Source organism: Camelus bactrianus, chromosome 6, assembly GCF_048773025.1.
Source record: "Camelus bactrianus isolate YW-2024 breed Bactrian camel chromosome 6, ASM4877302v1, whole genome shotgun sequence".
Taxonomy (NCBI): Eukaryota; Metazoa; Chordata; class Mammalia; order Artiodactyla; family Camelidae; genus Camelus; species Camelus bactrianus.
This window is the reverse complement of record NC_133544.1, coordinates 65,237,958-65,254,141: the sequence shown is the minus strand read 5'-3', so window position 1 is coordinate 65,254,141 and position 16,184 is coordinate 65,237,958. Positions and strand designations below refer to the sequence as shown.

General features: G+C 37.3%; 2 protein-coding genes and 1 long non-coding RNA gene across 3 annotated transcripts in view; 1 reads left to right on the top strand and 2 right to left on the bottom strand.

The window, feature by feature from the left end:
* The window catches only part of LOC141577946 (uncharacterized), a 169,090-nt gene that overhangs the window by 5,928 nt on the left and 146,978 nt on the right, over positions 1–16,184 (bottom strand). The gene's annotated exons all lie outside the window — the stretch shown is intronic.
* Positions 1,604–5,111, top strand: LOC105064723 (olfactory receptor 11G2-like). The gene has a single exon (XM_010949724.3). The coding sequence runs from the start codon at positions 3,476–3,478 to the stop codon at positions 4,460–4,462; it is 987 nt and encodes a 328-aa protein (XP_010948026.3). The 5' UTR covers positions 1,604–3,475; the 3' UTR covers positions 4,463–5,111.
* LOC105064689 (olfactory receptor 4K14-like) lies at positions 13,284–14,280 on the bottom strand. Its single transcript, XM_010949703.3, has one exon. The coding sequence runs from the start codon at positions 14,220–14,222 to the stop codon at positions 13,284–13,286; it is 939 nt and encodes a 312-aa protein (XP_010948005.2). The 5' UTR covers positions 14,223–14,280.

The following is a 16,184-nucleotide window of genomic DNA, read 5'->3' as shown; positions in this document are numbered from 1 at the left end:
GCACTAGAAACAAAGGTCTCACATTCTTTAAGTTGTCCCTTTTTTCTTCCTCACAAGAAAGAAGCGTATTTTGTAAATGTTATACATTTCTCTGGTGATTGATTATATGGCTTAGTTTTACAGAATAAAGGACAATTCATAATTAGCTTTGAGTTCAGGAGACACAGCCACATGCTCATTTCACACAACTACTTATTTTCCCTCGTTCCTCTCCCAAAGGCATCTAATCTAATCACAGAAGGTAAAGGCAGATGCTGGCCTGAGGGACTAGCCTGCCCAAAGGACTACTGAGTTGAGAAGCCATCTTTTTAAATACACAAGGAAACAAATCTTTGGAATTACTGACCAAAAATAGAGAATAGAGTCCTCCCCCAAACTCCATTTTTAGATAAAATTTTTTATGTAGATGATACTTGAATCCTTTCTTCCAAATTAAAAATTGGTAACTCCTCCCAAAGTCTCATCTACGTCACCCTCCAGACATCTCCCCTGACGAGACGCTAGCAGTCACTGCAAAGTTAATTGTACAAAAGGGGGTTTGTTTCTCAGTGAAGGTCCTGGGAATCCACTTTTGAGACCGAAGCTGAGAGAAAGGACTCAGTTCCTCCTGAGCATAGATCCCAGGTCTGCAGAAATCACATCTTGTCCCTATCCTTTTTTTCCCTCAAGAAATAACCCTCATTTTGTTGTTGTTGTTCTTGATTTTCTTGGTAAAAGACCTGAGGGACAAAATCCAAATAGCTTCGGTTCCTGGGCAAAGCTGTGGTGTTTGTCATTAACTGAAGTAAGTATAGATGAAACAGTTTTCTAAAACATTAATTTTTCTAGCTTTTCCACAACTCCAAGTAAGTTGCAGTATGCTCTACTTTGAAAATAAAAGTTGAATTATTACTAGTAATTCATAGAAGATGATGTCAAACACGAGTAAAAGCACTGTTTCTCCAGTTCCATTTTAGGAGCTGTATCTGCACAGGTTTCAGAGAGACACAGAACTGAAGACAAAAGCTACAGGAAACAGTTACCATCCACTAGGAAGTCCAGGTACGTTAAGAAATATGGAAAAGCAGATTAATTTGGGGATGTTTCACAAATTTGTTTTAAAACTAAAAGAATACTAGCTGTTTTGTGGTCTACTTTTGCTTGCACGTTTATTTAATTGTCTAATTAGTGAGTAGCCAGAGCTGGAGTAGACACAGTAACGCTTTTATCTGATAAACTAGATTCTGTGGTATCCCTGCAAGCTGAAAGAAGCAGACACAGACAGAAAACCGGGCCAAGCCAGGGTAATGACTGGCAGGGAGAAATTTGGAGTTCTTCTGAAGGAAGTGTCAGACATAAATGTGATCAATACCAATACCAGAATGCTCCCCAGTAAAGGTGAAGTATTCCTTTACCTTAAGTAAGGAAATCAAATTAAACTACTGTAGGTCTTTCTTTTTCCAAGGTTGCTATATGTTTACTTCATTATATTGATCTCGTTGGAAACCAGATCATTAAATGTTTTGGAAGATCGTCAACTCAGTCTAGACCAGAATACCAACCCCTGTTTCTTCTTAAATGCCAAGTCAGTAGTCTCACTGGCTGCTTCCTTCCATTATGTTTCCCTTTTTCCAAGGACTTCATGGAGTCTTTTTCTTCCAGTAATACCTTTAGAGAAATTTGAATTAAAGAATCAAGTGCCATAAGGGAACCATAAGAACAGAGAAAAGCAAAATTGCTCAAAGGAAACGTGGGTCCAAAAATGCTGCGTTACTGAGTGGTTTAGTCTTGAGTGCAAAGGAGAGTATCGGGGCTACATCTACCCACCCTGGGACCTTGGCCAAGGGTGTCTGCACAGCTTATGCATCTGGAGTGTGGCCTCAGTTGATGATTAGAGCACTTGGCGGCATAGGAAATCAAGTGGTTCTTGGAAAGCAAATTGGGCGGTCCCTTGCTGTTGTTCCCGAGTGTCTTCTCAGTACTTTCATGTGTCCTCTAAATATTCACATAGGTCATTTGAGGACATTTCCTTTTTCTTTGTGGACAACTGAGAAAAATGAAAAGGTTTCAAAAGGGGGCCAGTGCATGTGTATTTCTGAGGTACCTGGGTCAACTTCAGAATCTCACATAGGGTGACCGACTGTCCTTGTTTCCCGGAGTCTGAGGGTTTCCCAAATCACAAGACTTTCAGTGCTAAGACTGGGACAATCCCAGGCAGACAGGCATATTTGGTTACTCTAGTCTCATACCATATTCATCTACCATCTCCCCTTTTTGCCATGCCCTTGCTCTCATCTGTGCCCACCACCACCCTCCCAGCTTCAAGGTCCAATGAAATGGTTCTTTTCTTGCATATATGAAATGATAAGGCTTCCAGGTAGAAGGTTAACTGAATTTAAAATTCAAATGGGGGCAGAAATAATGATTTAATCATTTATTAAGTAATTACAATGTACATATTGCTTAAAAGATAATGTACTAGATACTGAAAAAAAAATCAAAGATAATTAACACTTGGCCTCTATTCTCAGAGGTTACAGTTTAGTATATTAAGACATGCCAAAAAAGTGATACAAAGTGTAAAGTATAAATTCTTTTTTTATTTAAGTATAATCGGTTTACAATGTATTAATTTCTGATGTACAACATAATGATTCAGTTATACATATGTATTCCATTTTATATTCTTTCATTATTGGCTATTACAGGGTACTAAATACAGTGCTGTACAGGAGGACCTTGCTGTTTATCTATTTTATATATAGTAGTTGGTATCCACAAATCCCAAACTCCCAAGTGTAAATTCTTTAGTGTAGAAATACACTGTAGCTTTTAGAATGTTAATTCTCATTCCTTTTAGCTTAAAAAATAATGATTCATTTCTTTAATGTTGATCCAGAAAATATGTTGGCATGCCGATGAAGTGAACTGCACTGTGCTAGGCATTTGTAATATGGAAATGAAAAATACTACCTCTGAGTTCACGAAGCTCAGAATGGTAAATAGAAAAGTGACCAGTTACAATAGGGCATATTATAAGTGTACACACATATACACTGGATGCTATGGCAAAACAAAGAATTAGTATATGATGGTGGAGTCCAGCAATACTTCATGAAAGAGGTAATTAGGGAACAGTGTAAACTGCAAATACAAATTATCCAGGCCAAAAAAAGAGTAAGTAAATAAATAAGTAAGAAGATGGATAAAGAGAAAGGAAGAGATCCAGAAGGTATGGGCAAATAGAGAAGGAAAGAAGGAAGGAAGGAAGGAATGAAGGAGCAACAGAAATCTAAGAGAGAACACCATGTGATTCAGCAGAAATGCAACAATTCTTTTCTTCCTGGGATATAGGACTCAAGAGGACACAAGGAAAGAGATGAGATTAAATAAGTAGTTAAGGATCAGATTATGAAGGGCCTTGTATGTTATGCTCAGTTGTTTGGATTTAGCTGCATAATGATAATGTTTCATTGCAGCAGAGCTTACAGACTAAATGAACATCTCTGGATCAGGATCCCATTCTGAATCAGTGAGTGAATTCATCCTTCTGGGCTTTCCCTGCAGCAGGGAAATCCAGGTCATCCTGTGTATGTTCTTCTCCATCATCTACCTTCTGACACTCGTGGGAAACGGAGCCATTATCTGTGCTGTGTGTTGGGACCAGCATCTCCACACCCCCATGTACATCCTGCTGGGGAATTTTGCCTTCCTGGAGATCTGGTATGTCAACTCCACTGTTCCAAACACACTGGTCAACTTCCTCTCAGAGACCAAGGCCATCTCTTTCACTGGTTGCTTCCTTCAATTATATTTTTTCTTTTCCATGGGCTCCACTGAGTGCTTCTTTCTCTCAGCAATGTCCTTTGATCGATACTTTGCCATCTGTCATCCTCTGCATTATGCCACAGTTATGACTGGACAGCGTTGCTTCAACCTAGTGATTTCCTGTTGGGTGTGCGGCTTTCTCTGGTATCTGGTGCCTGTTATTCTCATCTCCCGACTGCCTTTTTGTGGCCCAAATGTGATTGACCACTTTGTATGTGACTCAGGCCCACTGCTGACCCTTTCATGTGTTCCTGCCCCCATGTCCAAACTCACCAGCTACACGCTAAGCTCCCTCATCATCCTCCTTAGCTTCCTTTTCATCCTCATCTCCTACGCTCTGGTTCTACTCACTGTGCTTCGGTTGCCCTCGGCATCCAGTCGACATAAGGCCTTTTCAACCTGTGGGTCCCATTTGGCTGTAGTGCTGCTGTTCTACGGGACCATTATGGTGATGCACGTGAGCCCTGGGTCCAGCCACTCTGCCCTGATGCCAAAGATGATGACCTTGTTCTATGCAATGGTGACTCCACTCTTCAACCCTTTGATTTACTGTCTCAGGAATAAGGATATGAAAAATGCTCTCTGGAAAGTTCTGGAAAAGTTTAAAATTTCTTTAAAAGTCTTTGGCAGCAGGCCCAGGAGGAATATGGAATAATCTAGTGTAGTGTGATGTGGGTAAAATGACCATCCTTTTACTTTCGCTCATTTGTATAGTCATTCATTCAATAAATAATAACTGAATGCGTGCTAGATACTGTGCTTAGCACCAGATTATGAAAATAATTATTAAAATAAATCAGACGCAGTCTCTTCCCTCAAATAACACTCTACTCGTGGAGACAGATGGGTAAGAAAATAATTACCATAAAATACAATTAAGTGTTCTAATCAATATATGTACAAGTTGTCACAGGAACACAAACTAAAAAAACAACAAATTTTGCCTAGGGTGGTGGGCAGTAGGAATTAGTGTTAGGGACAACGTCAGTCAGCATCATATTAGACCTGTGTATTTTGTGATGGGTTAGGGGAGAGTGTCTTTTATTTCTGTTTAACTTCTAGCTAGATTTCTTTTTCAGTCTTACTGTGATATCTTTGAAAGGATATGGAACTTTAAATTAGAAGGTCTGGATAGGAACTCAATTCTTCCATTTTAATCAACTATGTGAATTTGGCAGGTCACTTTATTTCAACTAAAATTGGAATGGTAATTATCACTCCCAGGGAACAATTAGTATGATGGTTTACTGAGATCATTGGTATAAAAGTTCCTAAAACACCTCTATTACATGGAAAGCATGAAATAAATATTACCTGAATATGAATATGGATGTGAATTCTGTCTTCTTTTGTTCTTCATCAGAATCAAAAAAAAAATCTCAGATCCCCCATGAAAGTCACCTCCTATAAATTTTGGTAAAGCCCTTTTACAACAGATCTAGTACTCAACTTTTCTTGAGACAGAATACATTATGTTTCCTCCATTTATATCCAAAATAAAGTTTAGTCTTGGTTTGGGGGGGGGGTGTGCATGCATGCACAATATTCTAGAGAATTAGTCTTCAAAACGGGATCTTACATACCCCTGGGGATACACAAAGACTTTCCAATAGGTGCACAAACATGCATAGTTCAATTTACAGATCCTCGACTTACATACATACATTTTCCTAAAGATGCTGTCCCTAAGGACATACCTGTTATTAAAGCTCAAATGGCCTTATTTCACACATCCTCTCTCACAACTGGTCTTCTCCCACTGCAAGTATAAAGTCTGCCTATTCTGACCTTAATATTTTATATTGTTTGGATAGATCAACTTCTAGTTGGGACATTGAATAATTTGAAATACTGATACCTCTCTACTGTGAAAGTGAGTGAATTTAACTGTGAGGTAATAAATCCTTTTGTCACCGGTGGTTTACAATTATTTCTCTCAAACACAATTAAAAGAGGGCGTCTTGTTTTGGGTTGTCCCCAAAGAAGAAACAGACAAAGACTTGGGTGCAGGTAGTTTATTGGAAAGTGGTTTCAGGTAGCAGGAATGAGGAATAAGAAGCTACTATAATCAATGAGAATTTGATTCCACTGGAACGTCTGAGAATTGCCCATTGGAATGGCATGGAGCTAAGGCATTTATCAACTAACGGTGGTTGCACTTGGAAACATTGACTACTCACGTTTCCAAAATATGTTGGCTGGTGCACCAAACCAGTAAGTGCAACTTAAGAAAATGGCCTTGGGAAGAAAGCAGAAAGATACATGGACAGGGGAAGAGGTAGGAAGGATGCTGTCAAACTGATTCTGAGCTCCCAAGGGACTACCCAGCACCTCTGCAACTAAGATCAGCAGAAGGCTCAAAAACATTCACTACAGAGTCTATTTAATTGTCTTGTTAGCAGATTACAAATAATTTTGTAGTTAAAAGGCAGCATGTGGTGGTGGTAAGAATCAGACTGCTTGAATTCAAATGCTGGCTCCACCAACTGCATGACTTTAAATATGCCTCCCTTATCTCATATTTAAAGTGGCAGTACTAACAGAACTTTCTTCATAGTGCTAGTGCTGTTGAGGGGATAAAATGAATTAATCTGCTTATCAGAGAGTCTAGCAAAAAGTAAATACCAAAATACCTCCATCATTATAATATTTCATGCATTGTTCACAGGGAATTCATTCTGAGTATAGGTTTTAATTTGGAAGATAATTTTCCATCCAAAAGAAAACTGCCAACTACTAGATTGTAGCTGAAAACATGGGTAGTAGAATAAAGAGTTAACTAGTCAAAACACTCTACAATCAGATTAGACAAAGAAAGAGTATACAGTATAGCAATAATGTAGACATTACTGAATCACAAAGCAGAGATGTCAGTGTGTTGAAGGAAAAGCAGGCTTTTTCAGCAACATGACTGACAAACTCTATCTTAACATGAGTTATGAGTGAATGCACATGCAAACACTGAATTACCTATTAAAAAAAAAACCCAATGTCCTATGTAAAGAACATAGGATATGCAGAAAATCATTAGTATAGTCAAGACATAGTAAAATAAAAAAATACATGCAGCACAGAAAAAAGAATATTGCTATATGTTATTATCATAGCCACTTATTTCATGAGAAAGAACTAGAATTGGATATCAGATTTCCACTTTAAATAGTGTATTGTAAATACATTTAGTTTATTGAACATATATCTAAAATTGTATTTCTATTTCTTATTTTGATGTATAGGCTGGTCTTTCACAGCTAATCTGTTTTCTGTCTCTTTTTCAAACTCCTGATTAACCTCCCCACCTCACTTGTTGCTACAGATCATTGATTCTCAACTAGGAGTATACCTCAAAATCAATGGGACCTTTTTTTTCAACTTACACAAGCCTGAACCCTGTCCCTGGAGATTTTAATGCAGAGGATGAAGGATGGGTCTCGAGCATGCTGATTTTATAAGAAAATCTCTGTAGATCTTACGGTCTTATGTGCACACACCCCAGTTGAGAACTGCAATTTTTGATGGATAGCCAAGTGTACTTTACATGACTTTTGTGATCAAGATCTTGATACACAGAACAACGAAACCAGGTAAGGAGCCTCCCTTAGAGAACACTGCCTAGCCAGGCTTATTTGAGTCTAGGTCTGCACTTCTTTTACATAATATTTAAACCTGAAAATTGAATAACAAAATGTTGCACACCCCACCCCAAGCCCAGAAGTGTGTAAGTCTGAGACTAAGGTAGAATGTATGTGTAATACGTAACATGTCAGAATAGGAAAAAGTCTATCTAAGCCACCCTTTTATTGGAGGAATTTCTAGTCTGTCTACTCTAGGAAACAAAATCTTGGAGGCCATTGTCAGATAGAGTCCATCTAAATTAGATTTCTGTCTGAAATAATTCTTTTAACATGAAAATTCAGTGTTGATTAAAAGACTAATTTGGAATTACTAAACCACCACCATAAATGTACTACGTACTGTTTACCAAGCAGTTAGTTGAAGTAGAATTATAAATGCAAATTTTAAAATTATAAGTATAGTTCTAGAGTTAAGTGCTGACCCCTTCTCATCAAGGAATTGGTGGATGTGATTTTAAAAGGGATTGTTTCTTTACTTTCTTTTCCTGCTAATTCTATGTTAGTGTAACAAGTGCAACTGATTTCTGTATGTTACTCTTGTATCCTGCTACCTTGCCGAAGTCTTGTATCAGCTCCAGTAGTTTTTGTGTGACCCCTTGCGGATATATGATTTATACATACTTTCTCTATTCTGTAGATTTTATTTACTTTCTTGATTGAATACTTTGACACACATGAGATTTTAGTTTTCATAAAGTCCATTTAATCTGTTTTTTCTTTTGTTAACTGTGCTTTTGTGTCATTTCAAATAAACTATTGCCTACAATAAATAAATAACTAAATAGTAAATAATAAATAGAACTTTGCTCTGGGAATGTACTATATATTTATAGGATTGTATCATCTGAATTTTTTTTTTTCATTCATAGCCTGGGGAAACTGAAGTCCTGAGGAGGAGGGTGGTATGAGATGTGACTAGCAGACACAGATCACATTATGCAGGGCCCTTAGGTCTTGGAAAACATTCACATTTTTTCTTAGATCCTAACAATAATGGATAGCCTTTGGGAGTTTTTATAGTATGTCTGTTTGTTATATGTAAAATGCTGTGTTTTACATAAATTATGAATTCTGTCCTTAATTTATCATGAGAATGAGGTGGTATTTTACAGAAAGTGGCTGAAAGAAGTTATGCTCCTTCTCAGAAATACTAACACCATCCACTGCCCTCTTTTCATGGGCCTGAGTTTTAAGTCCATGGGTTCTTCTCTAAGCTTCTAAGTTTTAATCATGACAAACTCTTTCCTTAATTTCTCCAGCCCCAGAGCTGGTACTTTTTTCTTCAGTTGAATTTTTTTTTTAATAATCTCTCAGTGTTTTAGAATGAGCATTATTTTTAGTTCTTCAATACCTAGTTAACCATCTCTAAATGATACTATTGTATTAAAAGAACTGGTATAGTTCTTGTCTCCTAATTTAGAAACTGATAACAAGAAATTGGTCCCAGGAAACAGACCCTCAAATACATGGCTTTGAAATTAGCTCGGTCTTGTCTTTGTGAGTGACTTCAGTGCTGAGCTCCCTGCCGATGTGAAATAGGATGCTAGTCACCCCACTGCAGGCAAGCAGTGGCATCATGACTGTCATGTTGATTATATTAAAGTGCCAACTGGAGCAAGGGACTATTGCGTCTGACCAGTTTGTTACTGATGATAAATACAGGGAATGTGGCATGTGGTAGATTCTTCTGAATGCTTACAGAAAGAAAGGACAAGCTCAGATTTTTAAATGTTCATTTCAAGTTATAGTCTGAGAACCAGAAAAATTCTATGGCAGCTCTTAAATAATATCTTGTTTATTGTAGTTACAGACATAATCTTGCTGAAATCAGTCACAAAAGTTAATTTTGTAGGTTGCAGAATTTTAATTTAATTTGTGAAGTTTGTGAAATTAAGGCTATTGCTTAGTAAGGAATGGGAATTACAGGGAATTAAATATGCACACAGTCTTCCAAACTTCCAGAAACGTGTGCATTTTTTTTTTTTTAATGCTGGTTTTCTAGGAGTTGCCCTTGGATCAAATTAGCCTATTTTTCAGGCAGTATTTGTTCAAAGGTGTGATTATATCCCTAAGGGTACAATGGTTAGTGTTCTAGTGGGCTCTTGTAGTTATTAAATACCAAAACTTGGGCCTAAGTGATTGTGTGATCTAAGCTACCCATCTACTGGGTCACAACCTCCTCAGAGCTTTCCGAGCATAACCAAACTATCCCCTATACTCATGGAGGAAGGGAGAGAAGAAAGAGGCAGACCCCTCTTGGTTAGTAGCTGCAGGTTTAATAAGCAAAGGATCTGACTCCCCAGGGCTTGTCTTGGGTGGCTGTAAGAAGAATAGATTTCTGCACCCACCCCACCAAATCATAAAAGTTTACGTAGGGGCCTTAGCGGGGCTCAGACATGCACTAAGTCCAGGTGATCTCAAGACCACACTACTACACGCAAGGCTGTGTCCTTGGGACAGCTTACAGCACAGGGCAGGCAAGTGGAACGCAGTCCAAGGACAGGGGAGGGAAAAAATAGCCTCCAATTGCCTTGTTCCAGTTTGGGGGTCAAACTGGTGTTCACTTCTTCCTAATGACCTCCCTCAACACCATCATGAAGTGGATGCTGTCTCATTCTTCAAGCCATTAAATGGAGATGCAGAAACTGCATTATATCATCAAGGGAAATGGTACACAGAAGATCAGGCTTAGCAGGTCCAGCAGCTTAAGAACATTGAATTAGCTTATGACTCAATTCCTTCAACAGCTTCTACTGTCCAGTTGCCTCCTATCCCTCAGTGTACATACATAGAGAATTCTGTATAACCAGTGGATTAAAATTTTTCAGTTTGGGCCGATTTTACAGCTGGTTTTGTATGATATGTTGGTAAAAACTAGAAGAGAAAGTCTGCAGCTGTACAGCCCCAGTTTAGTGAAGTATTATGGTTAAATATTACGTATGGTTAGTACTATGATTATGGCCATGAAAAACAGTGATGAGGAGAAATTCTCCCTTTGGGAAGAAATGCAAGCAGTGCATGCAGTTGTCCGCTTTGTTTGGCTAGAAGCATCGATGTATATTCATTCATGAAAAGTTACTAGTGGTTTGGTTAGACAGTCAGGGCTTAGAGTAAATAGAATGGAAGTCTGGTGGTAAGAATTCCTGGGGAAGAATTCTGGGAATAGATCTCTCAAAATGGGCACAGATTATGAAAATATATGTGACCTATGTGAATGCTCACCACAGGGTATCCACTACAGAGGAAGCTTTAGAAATCAGGTAGGCAAATGACAAGTTCTGCGCATGCTAACCTTTTTTTTTTGAGCCACCCTCAGTGCTTGCTTAATGGGCTTCTGTACAAAATGACCAAGGTCAGAGATCATGTTTTTTTTAAATAACAAGGAATTCCTCACAAAAGTTCTGTTTATCAGTATTCACAAGCCCCTTTAAGGCTGAGCCACTAACATGGCACAGTTTACTGTGGGGATCAGCCAGTCACCTGGAGGCAGGTCAACTATACTGAGACCACCCCATCATGGAGGAAGTAGAATTTTGACTTCACTAGAATAAACATGTATTCTGGAATGCATTTTTTCCCTAACTATAATACTTCAGCTTGCACTACCATCCATATAGTTAAGAAACACTTTACCACAATCATGTATTCTGCACAACATTGCATTTGATCAAGAAATTTAACAGTAAAACAAATGTAGCAATGGGCTTATGACCGTGGAATTTACTGATCTTAACATATACTTGATCACCCATAAACAGCTGGTCTAATAGAATGGTGGAATGGCAAACTGAAGACTCCTTCATGGGTCTTTTGGGAGATGAGATCTTCATTCTCTGATTCTGGAATCAAGATGCAGAAGTGGCACTAGATCCTCGCACCATTATACCTAATAACCCACTCACCAAAGTTTTGCTTCCCACCCCTACCATTTTGAGCTCTGCTGGGTCAGAAGGGATGCTTCCACCAGAGCAGAAAATATTTTCATTAAATTGGAAATTATGAATTATGACTGGCTATGTGAGCTTGGCTAGAGAATGTGTGTAACTACAGCTCTTCTAGATTAGTATCTGTGAGGATGGCAGAAACTGGTGAGAATTAAGGGGAATTTGCCTTGCTGATAAATGTGTAAGTGACTAAAATGTTTGAGTTGAGAGCATGGAATACTTGGATTTTGTTGTGGCAAATTATATTACAAGGCAATATAAGTGATTTACCTGATTTCTTTAAGAAATTCTTCTTTCTTTACATTCTTTCTCTATGCTTCTGAGTTCTCAGTATAAGGGGAGGGGAAACTACTGCTCAGGAGGAGGTAATGATTTTCCTTGTTCACCTGCTCTCCTTGGCACCATCCTTGACATTTCAAAGGATAAAAAAGCTGCAACACTCCAAAAGTAAAACAAAGCTAATTTACACTGCATAATCAAATTAGCTTGCAAATTATGCCATTTCCAATATGTTTTTTTATTTTGTTAGGTTGATAAAGATACCCTGGTGTTTTATTCTTTGCATACTGTACTTTTTCACTTTCTTTGTAGAAAATAATTTTCTATTGTGTTGTGTAGTGTCATTTAATGAATGAATACTCTTGAAAATAAGTTTATCTTTGAATCCTTAAGTGCAGGGAAAAAATGAGGTTGTGTTATCTTGAGAACTTTAATTCATATTTCTGGGCCTAATTTTCTTATTCATAATTTGAGAATAATAGTAAGTGCATTTAAAATAATATGTATAACATAATGGCTTAGAGTAGCCATTCAAGGATGATAAATACATTATTGTTTTTCTGCTGTTTTTTTGTATTTTGTTCCCACAGTAAGAGAAATAAAAACTGCATCTGTGCCATGTTTTTATTTTAGGAATTTCATTGTTGATTCTTACAAGTGAATTTTAATTCACTTAATTTATAATTTTAAATTATAAATTAAAGAAAGTAAATTTTATTTATAATTTGAATTTTCAGGAGTTTGTTTTTAATGATAAAGGTTATACTTGGATAAACCATGACTGATAAATATTATGGGTATTTGAATGGAAAGATTGGCCTCTATATATACATTAAAATGTATTTGTTGAATGTTGATTATATATTAACCACTACTAAGTTTCAGTAATTAACTAGGTAAGGCATAGCACCTTAAGGAGCTTGTATTTCAAGACTTTTACACAAATGATTAATAATAATCATTTAAAATATAAATATTACTCCTTGAGATTGAGATAAACAAATATCATTAGGTTTTACTTTTTTTTACACTTTTATTTAAGAGTTAATGGAAACCAAACACAGAATAACCTCTGATGTTATTCTGACCTCCACTATTATTCCTATGTAGTGTACACTGTTATTTCATTCTCTCTTTATTTCTTCCCTACAGCTTTTCATTATTATTTTGATAGAGAGTTAAATAATAATTCGGTTTTCTCTTGAAAAGAGGTTAAGTGAAAGATTTGACAGAAGGAGTCAGTGTCACAGAAATGCTCTCAAATTGGAGTTAGGAGGAAATTCAAGAGAAGTTTATTAAGATGCTACCCATCAGGATGGATGTATGACTTGGTAGAATGAATTCAGCTTCTCATTTAACATAGTTAAAGGCACAGGAAGACTGATTAGATAATCCCCACACAAAGAAGGATTATAAGTATTTGAATTTTATGGAAATATTTCATGGTGCTCTACTGGTTGATTAATAAATGTTGAAATTCCTTAAATTTTATTAACTCTATTCCTGTACTTGGAGACAGGCGTAACATGTAGATATAAACTGAGTGCCTAGAATTCTCAACCTCTTTTATAGGTCAATATATTGTCAACTGAAGTGCTTACAGTGAGGTTTCTGGGCATTAAATATTTCCCTTGGAATGCACGTAGTAGTTTCTGAATCTCTTTACAGCATTTTTAATCTCTTTATTTCTCAGGGCATAAATGGCTGGATTCAGGAGAGGTGTAATAACAGAGTAAAACACAGCAAGAAATTTATCCACCCAGGTGATGCTGAGTGGCCACACGTAGATGAAGATGCAGGGCCCAAAGAAGAGCACCACCACTGTGATGTGGGCAGTGCAGGTAGAGAGGGCCCTGGAAGCACCAGTTTTAGAGCTTTGGCGAACAGCGAGAAGAATATATGTGTAGGATATCAGCAACAGTATAAAGCAGGTCATGGCCAGTACCCCACTGTCAGCATTCATCAATATTCCCAAGTTATAGGAATCTATGCAGGCAAGCTTGATTACCAGTGGTATATCACAGAAGAAGCTGTCAATTTCCCTGGGGCCACAGAAGGGCAGTCGCATAATCACAACCATTTGACTCAAGGCATGCACAAAGCCAATGGTCCAGGAAGTCGCCACGAGCCAAATGCACTTTTGCAGGTTCATAATGGTCGAATAGTGGAGTGGCTTGCAGATGGCCACGTAGCGGTCATAGGCCATTACCACCAATAGCACCATCTCACCTCCTCCAACAAAATGCACAAAGAGGATCTGGCACATGCAGCCTCCAAAGGAAATAGTCTTGTTCTCCGTGACAAAGTCTGTAATCATCTTAGGGGTGGTGACTGAAGAAAGCCACATGTCAACAAAGGACAGATTAGCCAACAAGAAGTACATGGGGGAATGCAGATGAGTGTCAATGATGATTAAGACCATGATGGCAATATTTCCACATACAATGAGCAGGTAAAGCGTAAAAAATATCAATAAGAGTAACACCTGCATATCCCATGACCAGCAAAGTCCCAGAAGCACAAATTCTGACACTACAGACAGATTTCCTTCAACCATTTTATTCAGCGTGTCCTCTAAAATACCTAGAGAGAAGGACAGACTGTCAGTGAGTGGGATGAGAAAGGGTACCTTGTTTTTAGAATTCAGTTGAAATTCTATCGAATTGAAATTTAAATTTCATTAAAGTTAGCATCTTTACCTGTAAGTGAAAAGTATAATTGGGAAGACAAATCTTGGCAAAATAATCATGGCATTATGCCCAAAAGAGAAGTAAAATGCCTAAAACTGGCTTTCGAAGATAGGATTCTTATGCGTGATTAATTGAGAGGGTGCTCTCACAAGGAGGAAGTGAGAAAGGCGAACAGCAAAATGCAAGGCTGAGAAAAGATTGTGGTGTCACCTAGAAATTAGCTTCAGTCCACTACTCCAGTGAAGAGAATCTGGGTAGGGCACCAGCAATTGCTGTTATAACTTAATAACTAAAATTTAAGTCATCTACTTAGGAAAATGATGGTAAACAGATACTGAAATCCAGAACAAAGGACATGGCACAAAATTACATTTTCTCTCTATTAAGCATATGATTCCTTCAAGCTTCAGGTGAACCTCTTCTATAAGACATCATAAAATTAAATGTTTACTTTATTACTCTAAAATATATGTTGGAGCAACCTTTCTGAAGGAAGCTATATAGTAGGTCATATGGTGGGGGAGGATATAGCTCAAGTTGTAGATTGCATGCTTAGCATGCATGAGGCCCTGGATTCAGTCTCCAGTACTTCCTTTGAAAATAAATAAATCTAATTACCTCCCCCTAGCCAAAATAAAATAGTTAAATAATACAATAATAAACAAATCTTTTAAAAAAATTTTAAAAGAAGGCCATGTGATAAAAACCATGGCATGATAATTCAAATGCAGTATCAGGCACATAATTTATCATTGGTTAGGATTACAATTAAATGGAATTCACTTAGTAAACTAAATCCATTACCCACCCACCCCCAAAAAAAAGTCAGTGGAGAATTATGTGAAAGAGGGACTAACCAAAGGGGAAGGTCACTCAGACTCAGGTTCTGACTCGATCAACTCAAATGGAAGCTCCTTATAACTCAAGCTTATCAATAGGAAATATTTACCTTCAATTATATCAATGGGTGTTTTGAAATACTGCCAAAAACTTAAAATATATCTTTTCTAAAATGAGAATAAGCTACAGATGTGTAAGCAAAGTATGTCTTTGACTGTTAGTACTGACTGAACATGAAGTTAAAACTTCAGAGATCACCAGCTATTCAAGTCTAAATATAAAAACATATTGCCTATGTTTATCCTTAAGTAAATTGAGAATTCCTCTCAAGCTGGATGGTAGAAAGATAATTGCATCTCTCTCTTCCCCCTTTATTTATTTCCCTTGGTTTTGTTTTACTTTGGGGGTGTTGCAGCTTCTTTTATCCTTTGAAATGTCAAGGATGGTGCCAAGGAGAGCTGGTGAACAAGGAAAACTGTTGCCTCTTCAGTAGTTTCCCACCCGTTATACTGAGAACTCAGAAGCATAGAGAAAGGATGTAAAGAAAGAAGAATTTCTTAAAGAAACTAGGTAAATCACTCATTTGTGGTAAAAAGGGGAACATTTAGTAATATTCTCACAACGTACAAACATATCGCCATAATGGAAATTTGTTTAATTTCTAAAGAAAATATTTTGATATTGCACCCAATAGATTTATGTCCCCTGAGAAACTTGAATAGTGTGATCTTTACCTTGAAACTTAACTTTGTCAAGATAAATCTTTCCAGGATTAGTTTTTAGTAATTAGTTTTGCACCTGCTGAAATAAGGAACACAGACGACAGCTAATAAAAGCAGAATTTCAACTGTGTTTGAGACAAGAATTTGCTAAAAGATGTATGTGTACATTGCTGGAGAACAGTGTACCAATAATAGCAACTCATATTTTTGCATCAGTTTTGAAATTGTTAATATTCATGATACTGGTAGACTAATTACTCTATTAAT